Source organism: Cinclus cinclus, chromosome 4 (genome assembly GCF_963662255.1).
Source record: "Cinclus cinclus chromosome 4, bCinCin1.1, whole genome shotgun sequence".
NCBI classification, from domain to species: domain Eukaryota; kingdom Metazoa; phylum Chordata; class Aves; order Passeriformes; family Cinclidae; genus Cinclus; species Cinclus cinclus.
Genome location: NC_085049.1, coordinates 14600968 through 14619442, shown reverse-complemented (window position 1 = coordinate 14619442; position 18475 = coordinate 14600968). Strand labels below are relative to the sequence as shown.

The 18475-nt window shown below is 40.5% G+C and overlaps 1 protein-coding gene across 2 annotated transcripts in view; it reads right to left on the bottom strand.

Moving 5' to 3' along the window:
- The window catches only part of GRM3 (glutamate metabotropic receptor 3), a 44497-nt gene extending 31242 nt beyond the window's left edge, over nt 1–13255 (bottom strand). Inside the window, exon 1 of one of the 2 annotated variants that reach the window (XM_062490839.1) lies at nt 12758–13255. In XM_062490839.1, the coding sequence (XP_062346823.1) occupies nt 12758–13255 (498 nt within the window). The remainder of the gene's footprint in view (nt 1–12757) is intronic. The other variant, XM_062490840.1, reaches the window with a different exon arrangement.
- Nucleotides 13256–18475: the final 5220 nt, after the last annotated feature.

Sequence of the window (18475 nt, the reverse complement as noted above, 5' to 3'; positions counted from 1 at the left end):
ACAGATTGACGGTGTTGATAGAGGATGTTGATAACAAACTCCAGGGAAAGCACTTGCATTGAGCATATGCACAAAACCTGATCTGATACCCAGTTCTCTGGGTCCTGCTGGGACTGTAATGGACCTTTATTTCTGTGAATTTGAGCCTGTTTAAGCAACAGATAATTGGACACAAATGGACAATATGTTTCAATTTCAGACTGTGCATCTTACTAAGGCCTGGGGATTTACATGCCTTTCCCATTCATAGTGGGATTAATCTTCTCCAAGATTCACTGTATCTGATGACCAAATGCATTAATAAGACATAAATTTCTGTTTTGTGCAAATATCACAAATATACAGGCCTCTTGCAGAACTTTCTAATCTCACTTATTCAAGATTAAGTCCCAACCTCTCATATTTTTTACTCATTTAAACTTTTTTTCTGAGATGTTCTGGCTGCAGGTCAGCTGAGATGACACAATTGTTGCATGCATTCTTTGAGTGTTTCACAGTGTCACAGAACCACAGAATCACAGATTCACAGAATCATAGAATGGTCTCAACTGGAAGACACCCTCAAGGATCATCATACCCAACTTTTCAGTGAATGGTCCATATAGGGACAAAACCCATGACTCTGGCATTATATGCATTATGCTCTGCCCAACTGATCTGATGTCATGTTGACCTACAGTTTTTAATAAATAATAAAATTTTTTAATAATCTCTATTTGCCCTTCTGGTTTGATTTATGTGGTCCAAAGTCCTGTCTGGTTTTTTTGGCGCTTTTTTTTTTTGTATTTTTCATATGTGGCTATGTCCAGTACTTAAATATTTCCAAATCTACTCTGCTACTCTCACAGAAGTGCAACTCTTGATCCCATCTGGAAAGAAATGAAGGAAGGTTATGGCATTTTTTGCCTGTGACAGTTTCTTAAATGACAAAGAAAAGATTGGTCATTAGAAGTTCTGTCCAGTAAATTAAATTTGAGATTCCTGCAATAATACTTGAGATTTCCGAGGAAAACTTATAAAAAATTGCCCAATCATTTATTTGTTTTAATATTCCCCAGATGTTTCTTTGACCACAGACTGTAAGAATTCAAAGTCCAAAGACTGTTTTGAAAAAAATGTTGTAAAAGAAGAAAATTTTGAAGGCTCAGACATCATTTGAAATTAGACGGTATAGTACAAAAAAAACAAACCAAACCAAAACAAACAAAACAAATGAAAAAACCTAAAAAAACCCCAAACAAAACCAGAAGAATTTTATTGCTTTTCAGCAACCTGTATGACTTAGGTTTTTTATAGATTCTGTCTTTTCTGTAATGCAGACACTGCACTAGTGTCCTGCTGTAGCTCAGTCTGCCCTTGTAAACTGGTGTAGTCTCATCTGGGCCAGACTCTGCTGCCAGCCATACATGTACAGGGACTTTCACCACCTCTGGGCCACATGGAACTGAGGACTTCAGGAGGTTTTTATCCTCCTGTCCTTCTGGAACACCAGGAAAGATCATGTGTCCAGACATCTCTGCTGTAGCTGTTGAGTTGAATTTTGCCTTCACAAAGAAAACTCCATTGGTAGTGGTTTATTTTAGTTTTAGCCAAAATGAAACCTTTTCTATAGTGCTTGGAAGGAGTATCCTGAGCTTTACCTGGCACTGCATGCCAGTTTTGCCAGTGGGTTCAGGCACAAGGTTGGGAAGTGCTGTGGCTGAACAAGTTACTGTCCCTCAGAAAGCAGCTGCTGTGTTCTTAACCTCCCTGCTAGATGGTAACACTCATTAAACTGCCTTAATACTGGAAGTGTGGGATTTAATTTGCATCTGGTGATGGAAATGAACAGCTTTAAAGCAACAGGATAGGCAGGGAGGCTTGTTCTGTCAGCAAGGTACAATGGATGCTTTGAGCATTGTTAAATCCCTGTGGCTTTGTAACATTGATTACATGCCCACATATCCACATGGTTTGGTTCACACATCCTCTCTGAAGAGCACTCTGATTTGGTAGTAAGAATGTACTCCATGTAGCTATTCTGAAACATTTCCTGCAGAATTGTGTGGGCTGGAATTGCTATTCTTGTCTCAGTTTATTCTAGCAGGAATTATTTTATTTGTGCTAAACCACAATGAAGATTTGCACACATATCATGCTGCATTTCCCCCCCGAAATCAGCTACAGAAGAAGTCCATTTTCAGCAGCTCAAGTAATGCTGGTCACTGAGTGGAGAAGCCTTCAGTTCACAGAAAGGTGCTCCTAACAAATGCAGCTGCTTTATCGTTAGTTTGGTTTCTTGTTTCTTTCCTTTCTGTTTGTTTGCGATTTTTTTTTCTTTTAGTCTAAGCAGCCAAAGCATGCACAGAACTACTCTCCCAGTTTACACAGGGGCCCTGAGCCTTGGAGGCCACTCTACTTCTAGGGTCTCTTCAAACAGCTTCAATTCTGATTCCTGCACTCTGGGGAGAAGAAAGTTCTCATGTGTTTAAAGATGTTTCCTGTAAAGCTCTTCATTAGGAAGCTGTCCAGATGGTAGATTTTTCATGGACTAAAAATTAAAAAAATATAAAAAAATCTTATTAATCATAAAGGATTAACCAAATAATTCCTGAGAACTATTACTCTTCATGGAGTTCAGTGAAGTTGTAGCGGTTATTAATTCAGATCAGGGCACTCTTCATGAAATTCTCAAGAGAGGATTTTCTGGAATATTTTAACATCTCAGTATTAGGGAGTATTTTTTCAAAGCATCTCAAGAGTCAGGCTTTTAGCTGATGCAATTGATTACAGAACAGTCCATTTTTCCAGCGATTTTCATGCTGACCTGAGCATTTGATCATGAAAATTTTATCCTGGTTAAGAGACCAACAGGATAAGAGCACAGGTAGCAGGTTCTGCAGATGAGCAGATATCTAAGACTATGTCTGGTCAGAGTAGTAGAGGACGGTGGGATGCAAACCAGAGTTCTGTGCACTGGGATTGAACCACCTGAGGCACACCTCCAGTGTAGCTCCATGCTGCTTTGAAATGTGCGGAACAGCTTCAAAATTGCAGTGCAGATCCAGCTTTTGCTAAGTGAAATAATTTATTCTGGCAAAGCTCCAGGGAACAATTTAATCAAGCCGTGGTGCATGCAATTAGTGCCTGAAATCCATATGTTGCCACTTAAGTAGCAGTAGTAGCCAGGTTTTTTCACTGTCAGAACTGGTGGGTTTTGCAGATACTTTTCAAGATAAGTCTGGATGTTCTGCATCTGCAAACCAAAACAGCCACTTTGCAGAGCCTGCTGTGAACAAACCATGTCACTGGAGCCAGCGTTCAGAGAGATGGGAAACCTTTATTTGCCCTGTGCTGCTGGGCTTATTAGTGCAGCCACCATCCGGTGGTCAAGTGTCCACTGCCCAGGCAAACCTGGCTCTCACTGAGCTGCTGGGATGGATTGTGGGTGATTTTTTGCCCAACATGAGCATGGCAGTAAATTCAGTGCCAGCCATGTCCCTCCATAGGGACATTGGCACCAGCAAATCCTGTAAATGGAGTGGCTACAGCAGTGCCAGGGGTGACCAGTGTCCCTCTCTCTCTCCACATCTGTCACTTCTGCTTCTCTGAGCTGCAGGGACAGGATACATGTTTGTGGGATATTGCCAATCTTGTTTAAAACACTGAATATGGCTTCATAATAACCACCTGCAAGGAACCATGAACTAGATACAGCTATCAAACACATGGACCTGGTTTCTGACTGTGTTTGTGGCCATTCAAGAATCCTGCTGGTAAATGGGAACAGATAGGTAACCCTTCTCTTGGTAATCTTCATCTGTCTAATGATTTATTGAATCTCATTGAACATTTTCTTAACATTCTTAAGATTTTTTTTTTTTTTGCCAGCAGTAGGATTTGTTCTGATGTTTTTGTTAAAATTTTCCTTTTTGATAGCCCAGAAATTATTACATGGATTTTCCTGAATGTGTGTGGGACTAGAAAACACAGGAAATCTTTTGGAGAAAAGAAGATAAATCTTTTTAAGACAAATCTAGACGTGCTAAAACAGGTAAGGTGTCTTTACCGTAACACATAAGTGTGTATTGCACATTTGTTGGACAGAGGAGGCCCCTTGCTAGATGACAGTGCTCAATGCCCTTCTGAAATTTAACCATCCCATGGCACTTAACATGGTTTAATGAATTTAATTTCACAGAGCTCCTTTGAGACAGGAAAGAGCTACTCTGAACAGACAATAAATTAGGCTGTGGAGCAAAATAAGATTAAGGTAAAGAAGTTTTTTCTCTACTGAGAAGCTGGGTAAATTTCTGTCTACATGAGCTGCAATCTGTCCTAATGGAGATCCTGTTGCTGCCTTTGGTCTCCTGAAAAAGTCTTTCCATTTCTGGAAATAAATTGCAAGTCCAGATTCCCACAGCAAGACCATGGCAAAGCCACGTCCCAAGGTTTTCCTAATTTCTAGACCATTGCTATACACAGGGCCTGAGCTCTTGCTTTGAAGGAGCATGGACAGATGCTAGTGTATGTTTTTTACACGGCTCCTGAACGATGGTAATCTACCTTGTTGGCTTTTTGTTATTATTTGGGCAGTTGGAAGTCAATCTGCATCTAAACCATTCATACCAATATATAATACAAGGAGGGGTTTTCTTATTTAATTACTTCTTGTTTCTTAAATCTAAAAATACATCAAAATTTGGGGAAAAAAGAGCTATTTTAGAAAGGCAGGAAAGAAACACTGATTCTGAATGAGCTGGGATGTGGGTGTGTGGTAGGTGGCAGGCATAAACCTAATGTAAAATGAAGTGAGGTGCCTCGCTAGTCAACAGTCTAACTGGCTTATGCACTCTCCCCAAAGTCCCAGCTCCTGGGGTGTACATTTTTCCTCAGGTTAAAATCTCCCCTTTTTTCAATTTATAAATATTTTCTTCCATCCTCTGGTCCTGCATCATGTTGATAAATATATTTACTTTGTGTTCCTGAGAACAAACCTGCGCATACTGAAAAGCTGATATTAGGTTCCCACCAAACCTTCTCCTCTCCAGGCTAAATACATGCAGTTCCCTCAATTTCTTATTGTAGGGTTTGTGTTCCAGACCCTCCTCCCCAAGACTGTTTGTACTTGTTGAATCATCCTTTTACCAGGGGACCCAAAGTTAGAAGTAATATTCTAGATGTGGTCCAATGAGAAAAGAATAAACAGATATATTTATTTCCATCTATGAACTGGCTATGTTTCTGCAGATACAGCTCAGCAGACTGTGAGCCTACTGAGCTGCCAGACTGTGTCACTGGCAATAAATATGAGCAATGCTGAAAAGCTGGGCTCCACCATAATTTTGCCTCTTTTCTTGGGATTTAGTAGACTCCTACCTGGGGACAGTGTGACCCAGAGTGACTCAGTCTGGACACTTCTGACATACTCACATAATTTGGGAGTGTTTGGGAGGAGGACAGTTCAGTGATGCAAATGTAGCTGCTCACCTTGGACCCAAGAAAAAAAATCACTCCAAGTTAATTTGTTTTCAAAGAGAAATTAGGACCTTAAGGGCCTCACCGCTTTCAGAACTGAAAAAGCCTGTATCAGCCTGGACCATCATCTCTCCCTAGACCATTTTAAAACTAAATGTTTTCTCTGGGATAATATAGTAAGCACCATTGAAGGCAGTGACTGCAAAGGGGCTGTGTCATGACCTGCAGCAGAAAGCACCAGCTTGGCTTCAGCAGGACTCCAAGCACTGATCCCAGAAGGTCACTGGGAATGTCAATATCCCAGTAAAATCATTAAAGGTCAGTTATAAGGAACTCAGCCAGATGCAGTGAGGTTATTTAGGAGTCCCAGCCTGGCTTGTTCTATGGAATCATCTGGTGCACTGCACGACTGAAGCTGTGGTTTCCATCAGCTTTCTCACTCTTTGGCATTACGAGGGCTGTTTCCTAGTTCGTAAGTAATGTTCCCTACCAAAATTTTAAAAAATGGCATTTTTTGTTAGTGGGAAGAGGGGTGAAGGAAACATTTTTAGCCTTGCTCTTCACCTGAAAATTTAGGCAAAGAAGCTGGGGAAAATACAGCTAAATATTTGCAGAAGACTCAGTAGCTGTCACACAGAGAGAAGCAGTGTTTGAACTGTGAAATAACTTCATCTGCAAAATGAACATCAGAAATAAGGAATGCTGTCAGAATAACAGCTAGGATTTCTGCACTGGAATTTCTTTTAGAAACTGGGAATTTCTTTTTAGATTTGTGTCTGTCCTGTGCAATAAAAAGTAAACCATGGAGGGCATGGAGAGAAATGTTGTTTTTGAAGGAATGGTTTGGAAATATTTTTTCTTTTTTTCTGCAGGGGATGGCACAGTGAGTTGTCTCTGCCTCCATACAACACTTCTATTGAAGTGAAGTAAGCTGAGCCCCAAACTTGTACCCTGAAAAGAGACCTGTGCAGAAGACTTGGCTTTGCATGAGGAGTGCAACTCTTGTCTGAGAGTTCATAAACCTGCCTGTGACTCATATCCCATTTACACATGATCAGGAAAGGTACTAAAACTGGGGCTGTTGGTTCTAAAGGAACATGGAAGTGCTTCTGGACTTAAAAGAACTGTCTGTGATAAATATGGTAATTTGAGACTTGCTACCTGATGAGTAAATCCTAGTCAGAAGGGGTAGAATAACTATAGGTGATGTCTAGGTGACCCTAGCTAGTTCTTATTTTTTGCCGCTTTCTCTTGTAGTGACATCCTTTCCCCCTTGGAACAGTTTATTGCTTTCTACAACTCCCTGAAAGGAGATTGCAGGCAGGTAGGGGTTGGTCTCTTCTCCTATGTAACAGGTGATAAGACAAAAGGAAAGGGTCTCAACTTGAGCAAGGGGAGGTTTAGATTAGATACTAAAAAAATTTCTTTACTGAATTGCTGGTCAGGTATTGGAACAGGCTCCCCAGGGACGTGATGGATTCACCAGCTCTGGAAGTATTCACAAAACATGTAGATGTGGCACTTGGGAACATGGTTTAATGGTGGACTTGGCAGTGCTGGGTTAAGAATCCCACTCGACGATCTTAGAGGTCTTTTCCAACCTTAATGGTTCTATGATTCTGTCATTGTATGGTAGAGCTCCTTCTTTCTTACCTGCGATCTCAGTGGTTACTTATCTATCCTTGTAAAGTCTTACAATTTCCCCTTGCCAAAAGGAAAAAATGCATATACTAAAGAAATAAAAATTATAGCCCAAAACCAAATAAAAAAGACTGCAAAGTAATGAGTTACTGTGGGGTTTTCAGAGAAGCCAGAGGGAGGTACCCATATTCCTTTGAAATCTCTAGGAAATAAATGCCCACTGTTCTTTGGACACTTTGAAAATCTCAGCCTAGTGGCTGTTCTGTTTCTGAACGTGGAATAGAAACAAAGAGAGGAACAAACAGCAAGGGTCTGGCTGAGAGGTAGTGGAGAGAGGGGAAGAACAGAGATGAAAGAGGAGAGAGTTTAAAGGAGACACATGGAAGCTGGCAAGTGCATGTGTAGCTTAAATGCTGATGGTAGGTGGTCCATCTCACAGAATGGACTTTTAATAAGGATCTGGTTTACTTTTACAAGCACAAAGTCACCAGAGACTGTCAGTGCACAGCACAAATGGTGTGTGTGTGTGTGTGGTGTGGCCTGGAAAACCTCTGCAACACCCTGCACACGTCTCCTGCCCCCATCCCTATGGGGTCCATGCACAACGGACTGAGCCCCATGTGTTATGTTTTGTTGATTTTTTGGTTCATTTAAGAATTTTTCACTATTTTCAGTGGTGATGGAAGTCAGAAGGTATTGTTACGACTGGTTGAAAGATGGTTTATCCTTGGAGGAAGGAAACGGAGGTGATTAACTTTCAGGCTCCATGAGCCCTTGGCAGACTTTTGTGGCTAAGGAGAAATGACAGCCAGGAAAAGATTGCCAGTAAATGAGTACATATTTTGAATTTCATGCCAGATGGTCACTCACTTAGGAGTGGCTTCAGCTTTTGTGATAGCAGTAATGCACTGTTAAACCTGCTCCAGTGGTTTTGTTACAGTTTACTTGAGACACAGCAAGGAACTGAAGAGATGACAGCAGGGCACTGAATTCTGTTCTGCCATTTTTTTCTGGATGAGGCTCTAACTTGGAAATAACTTCCATGGTCATGATCTGGAGGTCTTGTGGGTTGACAGACAGGTTAAAATCTTTACACCCATGTGAATCTAGTATACGCAGAAATTAAAAATACAGCCCACCTAAATGAATGTCTTAGTTTTTGTAAGAGCTGACTGCAAGGAATGGACCCCAGTCTTCATTTTCAGAAGAATCCATTTTTCAGAAACAAGGAAGAAAAAATCCAGCACTTGAATAAAGGTATTCCTGCTTCCACCTGTATATTCCTGACAAGAGCTGACTTAAGTATCTTAAATATGGAACTGGGATTGGCTATGCAGGTGCTCCTCTGCAAATGAATACTGCCTCTTTTTGTTATAATTTTTACTGTGTCAATCTCTCCAAGGAAAATATGTTTGAAATTTCTGTTGTAAACTAAGAAAGAGTTGATACCTGGCTCAGATGAAAAGCCATAAGCCCAAAAGAAAACCTTCCAGATTTTGAATTCTTCATTCACAGATGCTGTATTCAACTCAAGTCAGAATTTTATTTCATGAAAACAGATTTTTAATTTTTTTTTTAACATGAGCTTTTCCATTGACTAAGAATCCTGGCTTGAGTTTGAAGGATCAAATGCTGTGCAGATTGGGCTCACTGCTAATTTAAACACAACATCTAAAAACTAATTATCCAGATCATCATTAACGATAATAGCCTAGTCTGACCAGAAAATAATTAAGCATTCTTCATTCTCTTGTTGTTTTTTAGTCTCTGCAAAAAGTGCCTATTGCACATACTGACTCAGTGGGGAAGGTGTTCATTGCTGATTTACCAGCAAAATCTTTTATTCCTTAGTGGAAGGGTAATGAAAGAAGTACAAATCTGACAGCAGGAGCATCATGAAGTTATTCGGCAGACAGCTGTCCAGAGAAAAAGCAGGAGAGGCAGGGTGAAGGGAGGGGAAGAAAAAATATTGAAATATACAGACATATTCACAGGAGGGGGAAAAAAAGCCAGGAATAATTTTTGTCTGAAGAACTCAGCATGTTTTATTTTAAGGCTAAGAAACTGCACTGTGGACTTTATGGTGTTTACAGCTCTCAGCAAAAGAAAAATGCTTGCCAGGGCTACATCTGGAAACATCCAGCACCCTACATGCTGCTTGAAAACACAGGGCATGGGGGTGCCAAGCCTTGCACACACACACCTGGTGAAATATTTTGACTTTCAGCAGTGGTGTAATTCCAGTTGTTACTGGATCTACTCTGTACAGGTGAATGGCTCCAAAATTGGTATGGCTTGCCAAATTACCAAAAGGCTTGCCTTTAATGCTTGAAAGTCCTTACAATTTCAGGCTTGAGTCTGTAACGTCTATTATTCTTGACAGGGATTTTCTTTTGAAACAGAACTTGTGACTAGCTATCTTAACAGGATGAGCAACAAGAGTGAATGGTTTAATTATGTCTTTTCTAGAGCTTAATTATATCGTTTTTAGGTGTTGTAAAATCTAGAGGAAAGCTAGAAAAGAGGGACTGAAGGAAGGCCAGCACAATCCATGTCAAGAGAAAAGAAACCACTGAATACATTTTTCTAGCTGGAAGATGCTTGATGACAAGTTGAATGATTTGCGAAACTATTTTTCTGAAGAACTGTGTTAAGAAAGATCTTATGTTTGAAAAATTATTGACAAGTCTAGGGAAGATCATATAGTAATATTAACTATGAGTATTGTTCTATCATCCTCTTTAGGTTTGGAAAATTGCACAACATACAGATTTTCATACAGCTAGATTACCATTTTTTGCATGTACAGGTTGAGAAAATCTCTAATCAGGACTTCCAATTTCCATTGGGCAGCTGCTCCAAACCTAAGATTTTGGAATAGAAACATTTATATACACTCTATTATGTACATTAGATGTGTGCTGTATCAAATCTACTGCCTCAGATACAGATTTAGTCTTAGATCAGTGATCACCAGAGACTGCCTTCAAAGGGACAGGCTGACAGATGTTGGGCAAGAGGCCACAGACTACTTTAGAAATGTGATCTGACTCCCTCTCGGTTTCTGGGAGGGAATGAAGCACCTGTACCATTTCCTCTGCTGTAACTACTTTTATTGATATGTCTTTTAGGCTACCTCATATCTTCATGTGCTTTGGACACACTTGAACTTAGGGTGGACTGAGAAACACACTGACCACAAACCAAAGGTACAGTAAAAAAACTGCCACTCCTCCACCAGTGGGAGAGGGCAGTCGTATGATGCTTCAAAATATTTTGCAAGCCTTCAGACAGTTGTAGCTCTGGGAACTGCAGAACCAAAGGAGTTATCTTACCGAATTTCTCCTTTTTGCTTCTAGTCACTTCTGGAACTCATTTAGCTTTTAGCATCCACAACAACGCACCATTTGCTGGTTTCACTTGATGTACTCTTTGTGTGATTGGGAGAGACAATGAATAATGATTTCCTCAACTGTTTGTGTGCCCAAGGTTCTGTAGCTATCATTTTTCCCCTTCAGATGTCTCTTTTTCAGCCTGAAACTTACTTGTTCTTTGTGCCCCAAGTGATCAGATCCACATAACTGGTGAAGGATGCATTCCTGCTCTGCTAGCTGGTCCACAGTGGGACAAAACCACTTCTACTACAAGAGATGGCTGAGGTTCTGCTCTGCAGAAACTGTTCTCCTGCAGTATGGGTAAGGATTTGCCCTTATATCCCCTACTATGAATACACAGATGAGTTACACTCTGGAATACAAAAGGAAATAAAATGTAATTTCTTCAAATTCTTCTGTGCTCGTGCATGTCCTGTGGGATCTGACCATGCTCCCAACTGATGGGATTTAATGCCTTCACAAGAGCAGAACCAGCTCCCCAGAGTAATTCTGATCGAAATGAACATTGGATGAACTCTTGCCCTATTTATGAAACAGGCAAATGAGGCTCTGTGAGTTTTCTGTCACTGCTGGGATAGTCTGCAGTGCACAAGAACTCTTATTGCTGTTGACACTGGTGCAGTGATTAAAGCCTGTGCCCAGTCTGGAGAAAGTCCCACACTGAGTCTGAAAACATATCCTGCACTTTTGTCAAGCCTTTGGAAACATGCAGCTGACCATGAAGAAATACCAGAGGCAGGGTCTTAGTCTACATCAATCTGGGCTCAAGACACCACTCACTCGTGATTATGGGTCATGTTAAATGGCTTGTTTTATTTGACCCAAAATAATGTGACCACAGAATCACAAAATCATTTAGGTTGGACACTATCTCCAAGATCACAGAGTCCAACCTTTGACTGACCATCACCACATCAGCCAGAACATGACACTGAGTGCCACACCCAGTAATTTCTTTAATATGTCAAGGGAAGGTGAGTCCACCACCTCCCTCCCTGGGAAGTCTGTTCCAATGCTTAACAGCCCTTCCTGCAAAGAAATTCTTCCTGATGTCCAACCTGAACCTCACTTAGCACAGCTTGAAGCCATATTCTCTTACTCCACTGCTGTGGAGAAGAGGGCACTCCTTATCTGGCTACAACTTTCTTTCAGGTATTTGTAGCTATAAGGTCTCCTCTGAACCCCCTCTTCTCCAGGCTAAACACCTCCAGCTCCTTCATGAGAAGTCTTTCATAGGACTTTCTCTGTAGACCCTTCCCCATCTCTGTTGCCTTTCTCTGGACATGCTTCAGCACCTCAACGCTGCATTGAGTGGCTCATAACTGGGTGCAGGATGTGAGATGTGGCCTCATCAGTGCCCAGTACAGAGGTCACTGCCCTCGTCCTGCTGGACACACCACTGTTGATACAAGCCAGGATTCTACTAACCAGTAGAATGGCCACCTGGACACACCTGACTCATGTTCAGCCACTGTCAACCAGCACCTCCAGGTCCTTTTCCACTGGGACACTATTCAGCCACTCTTCCCCCAGCCTGTTGTGCTGCAGATTGTTGTGACCCAGGTGCAGGACCTGTACTTGGCCATATTGAACCTCATACCACTGACCTCAATCCATTGATTCAGTCTGCAGAGTCTTCCTACTCTTTAGCAGATCAGCACTCCTGCCCAACTGAATGTCATCTGCAAACTGACTGAGGGTACACTCAATCACCTCAGCCAGGTCATTGATAAAGATACTAAACAGCTCTGACCCCAATACTGAGCCTTGGGGCACCCTACTAGTGACTAAAAGTACCACAAGAATTTTTTATTTTAAATATCTGCTGTTAAAATGACAAATGTCATGAACATGCAGCACTGCAGGAACACATATATTCAAACACATAGGTGGTATCATCTATGATTGATGTGAAAGCAGATATCTGCACTTAGAGCTGTAGAAGTGTCATGAATTGCAAAGTCCAAAATAAATACTAATTGCAAAGTCCAAAATAAATACTAAGACTTTTGGAAACTTTAGATGCCTTCAGGATACACCATAACTAGAGGAAGTAGACAGCTGCCATACGTTTGAACTACAGTAAGTATTTTGAAGAGTGAATTGAACTAATGTCAATTCAGTAAAAATGATATGCTAGATAGACTCCTAGGGCACAGTGATCAAGCTAAGACTTGCTTTATTGCCAAACTTACATAAGCAGTGGTTCTCTCACTGGAATGACAGATAAGTAGTTCTCACCTGGTGAGGCTGCTGTGACTCACCTGTATGGAGACGCTGCTGTAGGAACCACCTATCACTCCTGCAATGAGCAGTGGCAAATTCTCTTGGATGGCATATGAACCATCAGGGCACATGTACTCTGTTTCATCCACTTTAGTCAAAGATGCCCTGACAAACTCCAAAGACTGTTCTAAGGCATACGTATCCCTGGAACACGTGTCCAAGATGTGAACTCCAAGCTTAATTCCCGGCAGCAAGTAGTTGTCTTTGTTGATTTCATCAATAGCAAACAGCATGGCCTCCAAGCGCTGGATGCCTCTGTCTTCATTGATTCTCCCGCATTCTTCTATCCCAGTGCCTTTTTCCTTGATTGGGAATAAGCCTCCTAAGACCAGGTCTCCTTCTATCTTAATTTCCTTTCTGACAAAGCTGTGGTCACTTAGGGAAAGGAAAACTCCTTTGGAAAATAAAGCTAGCGCAAGGACTTGGAGTCTGGTGAACATCTTCATTGGTCCTGTTTTAGCAGCTCTAAGAAACATTGGTGGGAGCAAAAATGCTCTTCAGTCCTTCTGATCCATTGCCAGATATGAAGTGCTGTCCCACAAGCCAGTGAAGAACGAGCCACCAAGCCTTTCCACTGGACCTCTAGAGAAGAGATGGAAAGAATTAGAGAAGGAAAAAGGAGACACAAAGATGTGAGATGCCTTAATCACACAACCATCCCTCCTTGAGACAAACAAGACTCTTCCAAGCAAATTAAGGTAAACCACTACATACATAAATAAGAGGACATGAAAGAGGAGAATAAGAGACATGACAAGAAGGAGTCTTGTGTTTGATGCTTTCTCAGGGCATTAAAATGCTTGCTGCTGGACTTTCACTCTTTAGTGTTAAACACACTTCAGTACTCAGATCAAAGGGAGAACACAGCAGTGATGTGTATGCTTAGGATATGATTTTACTCTCACTAAGGTCAGGACAGTTTATCAATGACCTGAAAAGGAGAAAAATCAAACCTCAGAGTGAAGATCACAATGTAACAATTTTGTAAATAAATACACATGCACAGAGTCTGTTTATGCAACATAGATACATAACTTGTCCATAGACTCCTTGTGAATATCACTTCAAATTTTTCAAAGTGGCTGCCTTGATCTCCCAATCCTGAGATGAATTGTGTGGCAATAGTTAAGCAGAACACTTTAATAATTTATTTCTGTACTTACCATTTCCTTAATAGAGTATATACTATTAGAGTTGCAGAGTTATTTATAATTTAGAAACACTTAGCACAAAGAAATTGAAATCAGCAACAATTAGGATTTAACACTGAATAATGAATGAGCATGCTTATTGCAAGGCAGTTGTTTATCCTAGTAAAATTTCAACATTGCTGCACCAAATTGTGTGAAAGAATAACTTTTTATTCATATTTATTCCAACATTGTTCTCTCATAAACCAGTAATGGGTCAGATGCACTGTTAAAGGTCTCTCTCTGCTATCCTAATAGTCTGAGATGTAGACTGTCAGCAGAATTTTCCATTCAGAAATGTCAATGGAAAAAAGGCTTCCTCATCCCTAAATAATCCATAAGTTTGTTTATCACATGTGTATTATTAAACAGGTCCAGAAAATACATTTTCTGGTAATTTCTAAGAGAAGTAATGATGTTGACTGTATTCAGCAGTACTTTCTGTATCAGACTTAGTACTCTAATTTACCAAATGTTTTTCAAGTGTATACAGGGCATATTAAATGGTGGCACTATCCCATTCAAAATCATTATTGGAAAAAAAGGTGACATTTATGATATAAATGGCTGTGTGATTAATAATTCAATTGTGTTGAGTTCCATTGTTTTCATCACTGCTGTTGGATATACACCATCTGGATAAAAACAGGACTTGGGATTATTTTTAATGCAATATCCATCTTGCAACAGACATCTTGGTATGATGGAGACTACTTTAAAGCAGATCATAGAGATGGGCTTGCAGCTCAGTTCCTCTCCTGCTCTCTCTGGTGTGTACCTCCCACATGCTTTCTCTGCAGCTTGAGGAACTCAGGACTATATATACAACATTTCATACCTGTTCCTGATACAGCCTATATTCCTCCTTTCAAACATGGTGAAGTTACCACTGATCATATTCTTCCTGAAGTGATTTCACTATACAGACCACTCCTTTTGGTTTTTGCAGTATGGTCTTCTACTAAAAGCATATTTCTGTGATATTTCAAAAAGAAGTACTTCCTGATCAATTTTTTTTTTTTTAATATTTAAAGTTTTAATGTCAGCTACAGGCAGGGTTGTGTTGTTCTAGATGTTCTGTTAGAACTAAAAATATGTGCACTCCTGCCCTATAGTCTTTGGATCTCTGGTGGAAATCGAAGTAGAGTCTGGGTGTAGAAGCAATGTAAATATCAACATGAAAAATAAACAGGAGAAGGAGATTTCCATATCTGCATCAGAGGGTTTCTGCCAACATTGCTCTATTTGAACTCTAGCCAGAAGCACTCAGCCTGTGAAACATCTTCATTTGGCACTCCAGAGCCCCTTCTCTTTCCACCACAAGAAGTCCACAGGGGGAAGCTACATCTGCCCTTGGGGAACACTGTCAGCACATCCCTTACTGAAAGCAACTCACTTGTGTACAATAGCAGCTGTGCTGCTCTCATTGAAAATCTGCTTGCCTCCAGGTCTGAATCATCATCTTTGGTGGATTATTTCTCTGTGTGTGAAAAGTTGATTGCACAAATTTACTATTTCTTGGTGTAAGAGTGCTTATTTACTAAGGATGGGAACATTCCTGTTTCTGCGAAAGCAACTAAAATGAGAAAGAGGTTTGGGGTCTGGGATTTCTGCATTCAGTGTCTCACTGATGTAATCTTCAAAACTAAATCTGTCTTCCAGGGCTACATTCACATGTCAGCTCTGTCTGTAGCTCAAGGAGCAGGTCCACCTATGCTGTTGGTTCAGAAATGAATTCTTATCAGACTAAGCATTTTCAGTCTATTTGTCTAGTAGCTGTCAAACCTCAAAGAGAGCTGCAGTTAAATCTTTAATTTCACCAGATGACTTATAAATCAAACATTATTGCTCATACATATTTTGTTCATGCCTTCCATCATACCAGCACCAATGCTTGGTACTGGCAATCCAGCATCCAGCAGCCATGCATTTTCCAGTCTTCCAGTTATAAGGATGTAATGGGAAGCCTTACCAAGAGCTGAGGCACCTCAGATTGCCTAGCTATTTTTCAACACCATTAACTAATGAATAGAATAATCTACATGACTGGGCTAAAACTCTGCAGAGGTTTTCCTCTCCTACCTACCATGTGCTCTATCCTATATTTCCCCACATTTATTCCCCTTCACATTGTTTTGCAGGGCTCATCTGTTTATGCAGCTTCCTGACAAAGGATGCAACAAGAGCTGACGTGGGTGCTGGAGAAGTTTATGTTTAGCTTTATTGTGGGTGGCTCTCCCTTGGCAGTTGAGGATTTATACTGCATTATTCAGAACTATAATGTGTTATTGTGGTGCCTGGAGCCATATGTCAACTTGGCATCACCTACTGTCCTAAACTTTCTTTGGAGGAGAACCATGCTCAGTCTAAGGTCACAGAGGAGGTTGCCACCACACCTGTGCTCTCATGGCATTTTACAAATATTGAAGCTAATAGTTTCATCAATAGATCTTTCTCCAAGGTCACCCATCAGAGAAGTATCTTTCCCCAAGCCCTTTGTTGTGCTCTGCAAATTTTATCTTAGGGAAGCAAATTTCTAAAACAAGCCCAATTTCAGCTCAAAATTCTGGTGTGTCTTTCAAGTGTGACACAAGAAGCTGAATGCAAAGATTTCTTTCTCTCAGAGATTGTGGATAACTTGCATAATTGCATAGATCATCCAACACATTTATCACATTTATATGTGCCCTGGCAGAACTTGGTCTTAACACTTAATGAGAACTGCACTGAAATATAACATCTTATTTAATCAGAAAAAAAGTGATAGACAAGTTTGAGTCTCCTTGCCCATTATAATCAGGGATGTCATCACCTCTGGAAGAGAAATGTTTGTAAAGTAACCCAAAACTAACAGTGGCAGACCTGTGCCAAGCACACAAACTGCTCACACCCTGATTCTGGCTGGCTGAAATCTGGTAGCTTAAATCAGGATATAAAATAAAACAAAGACACAAACATAACAGGTGGTGAGATGGAGAAAACAAGTAAATTTCTTCTATGGAAATGGAGAAGTTCCTTCATGAAATGTTAATCAGGTGCTGCCATATAAATTTGCTGAAAATCAATCACAATGCTTTAAATTTCAACTGTTGGCTGTTACATCTCAGATTACTTTTTCTTGCCTTATGAAAAATGACAAAAATGCTTTCCAATTAGGTGATTTTGTGAATTTAATTTCATCTTGAAAACCCATACACAAAACCCCATTAATTATTGCAATTACCACCAGCAACAGCACGAGATTACAAACCATACAAGTTCATGCCATGTCTAGTATATTGTAAAAGAGTTTGAAACGCCCTAAAAATTTAGGGCAAATTTCAGTATAAAGACTTATAAAGCAAGAGATAATACATCACTGTAGAAGTAAATCATCAGTCTTAAAATAAAAACTTATATTCTGTTACTTTAGAACAAGAAGAAAAATTCAGAACACTGTGTTACTATTTGTACTGTGTTAGTATCAACATCTGATCCTTTATGTTTTCCACAAAGTCAACATACAGCAGATGCCCATCCGTCTCCTCAGAGATCTATGATATCCTGTTTCAATAAAAAAAAATGTTTTAAATATTAATCACAGGAAAACAGACGTCTCTGACATGTTGCTCTTTAAGTAAGTTTCCAAATATTAAAAAATTCTATAGATTAGAACTACATGCATGAATTTAGCCTGGTGAGGAACAAAGAGCCCCTGAAGATCACCAGACATTAATATGGTGTGGAAATATGTGTCTTTGTTGTTTGTTAAAATACATGAGAGCATTTAGCACCAGCTGAGTTCTTTCAAAGTGAGTTTGGTCTCAGGAGAAGGAGCTACAATGAGCAGACCACCAGAGGCAGAGCTCTGGGTCAGGCCATGCAGGCCCCTAAATCATTGGAGTTTCTCTCTCCTCTGACAATAAGTACATTCAAGTTCACTGAGAAGTCCAGCCATGAGCCCGAGGCTTTGTGCCATCTGGACAATTTGTGGTGTAATGATCTTGATGTAATGCAGGGTTAGACCTTTGAAAGTCCCACCATCTTCCCTTCTGTCTTCTTTGGAATCAGCTGAATCCTACTGCTTTTTGTCCATCTGCTTGTTTCTTCCAGGCATTGGTGACAGCTGAAAGCCCACCAGCAGTGACTGCAGTGAACAGGCAAGTGCTGTGTGCTTATTGATTGTGTGCTAGTCGACTTTAGTCTCAGCCTTCACGTGTGGTCCCAGAAAGGCATGGAAAAGGAAAAATGGGGCTACAAAGCCTTTGGGGACAAAGGAGCAGCTGGCTTTTGTGACCTGTGGATGTCACTGCAATTATTCCTCCTAGGCGGTGTGAGAGCACCAGCACCAGGCTAAGGTCAGCTGTGTCAAATGATGGGTGGGAGAGGTGATGGCATAAGTGCCGAGTAGTCTTGCCCAAAGTAAATCATGATGTTTTCAGTGTCATGTCATGTCCTGAGGATGAAATATTTATCTAAGAGAAGCTTTAACACTCGTGCTTAATGTAAGTGAGGCTTAACTAAGTG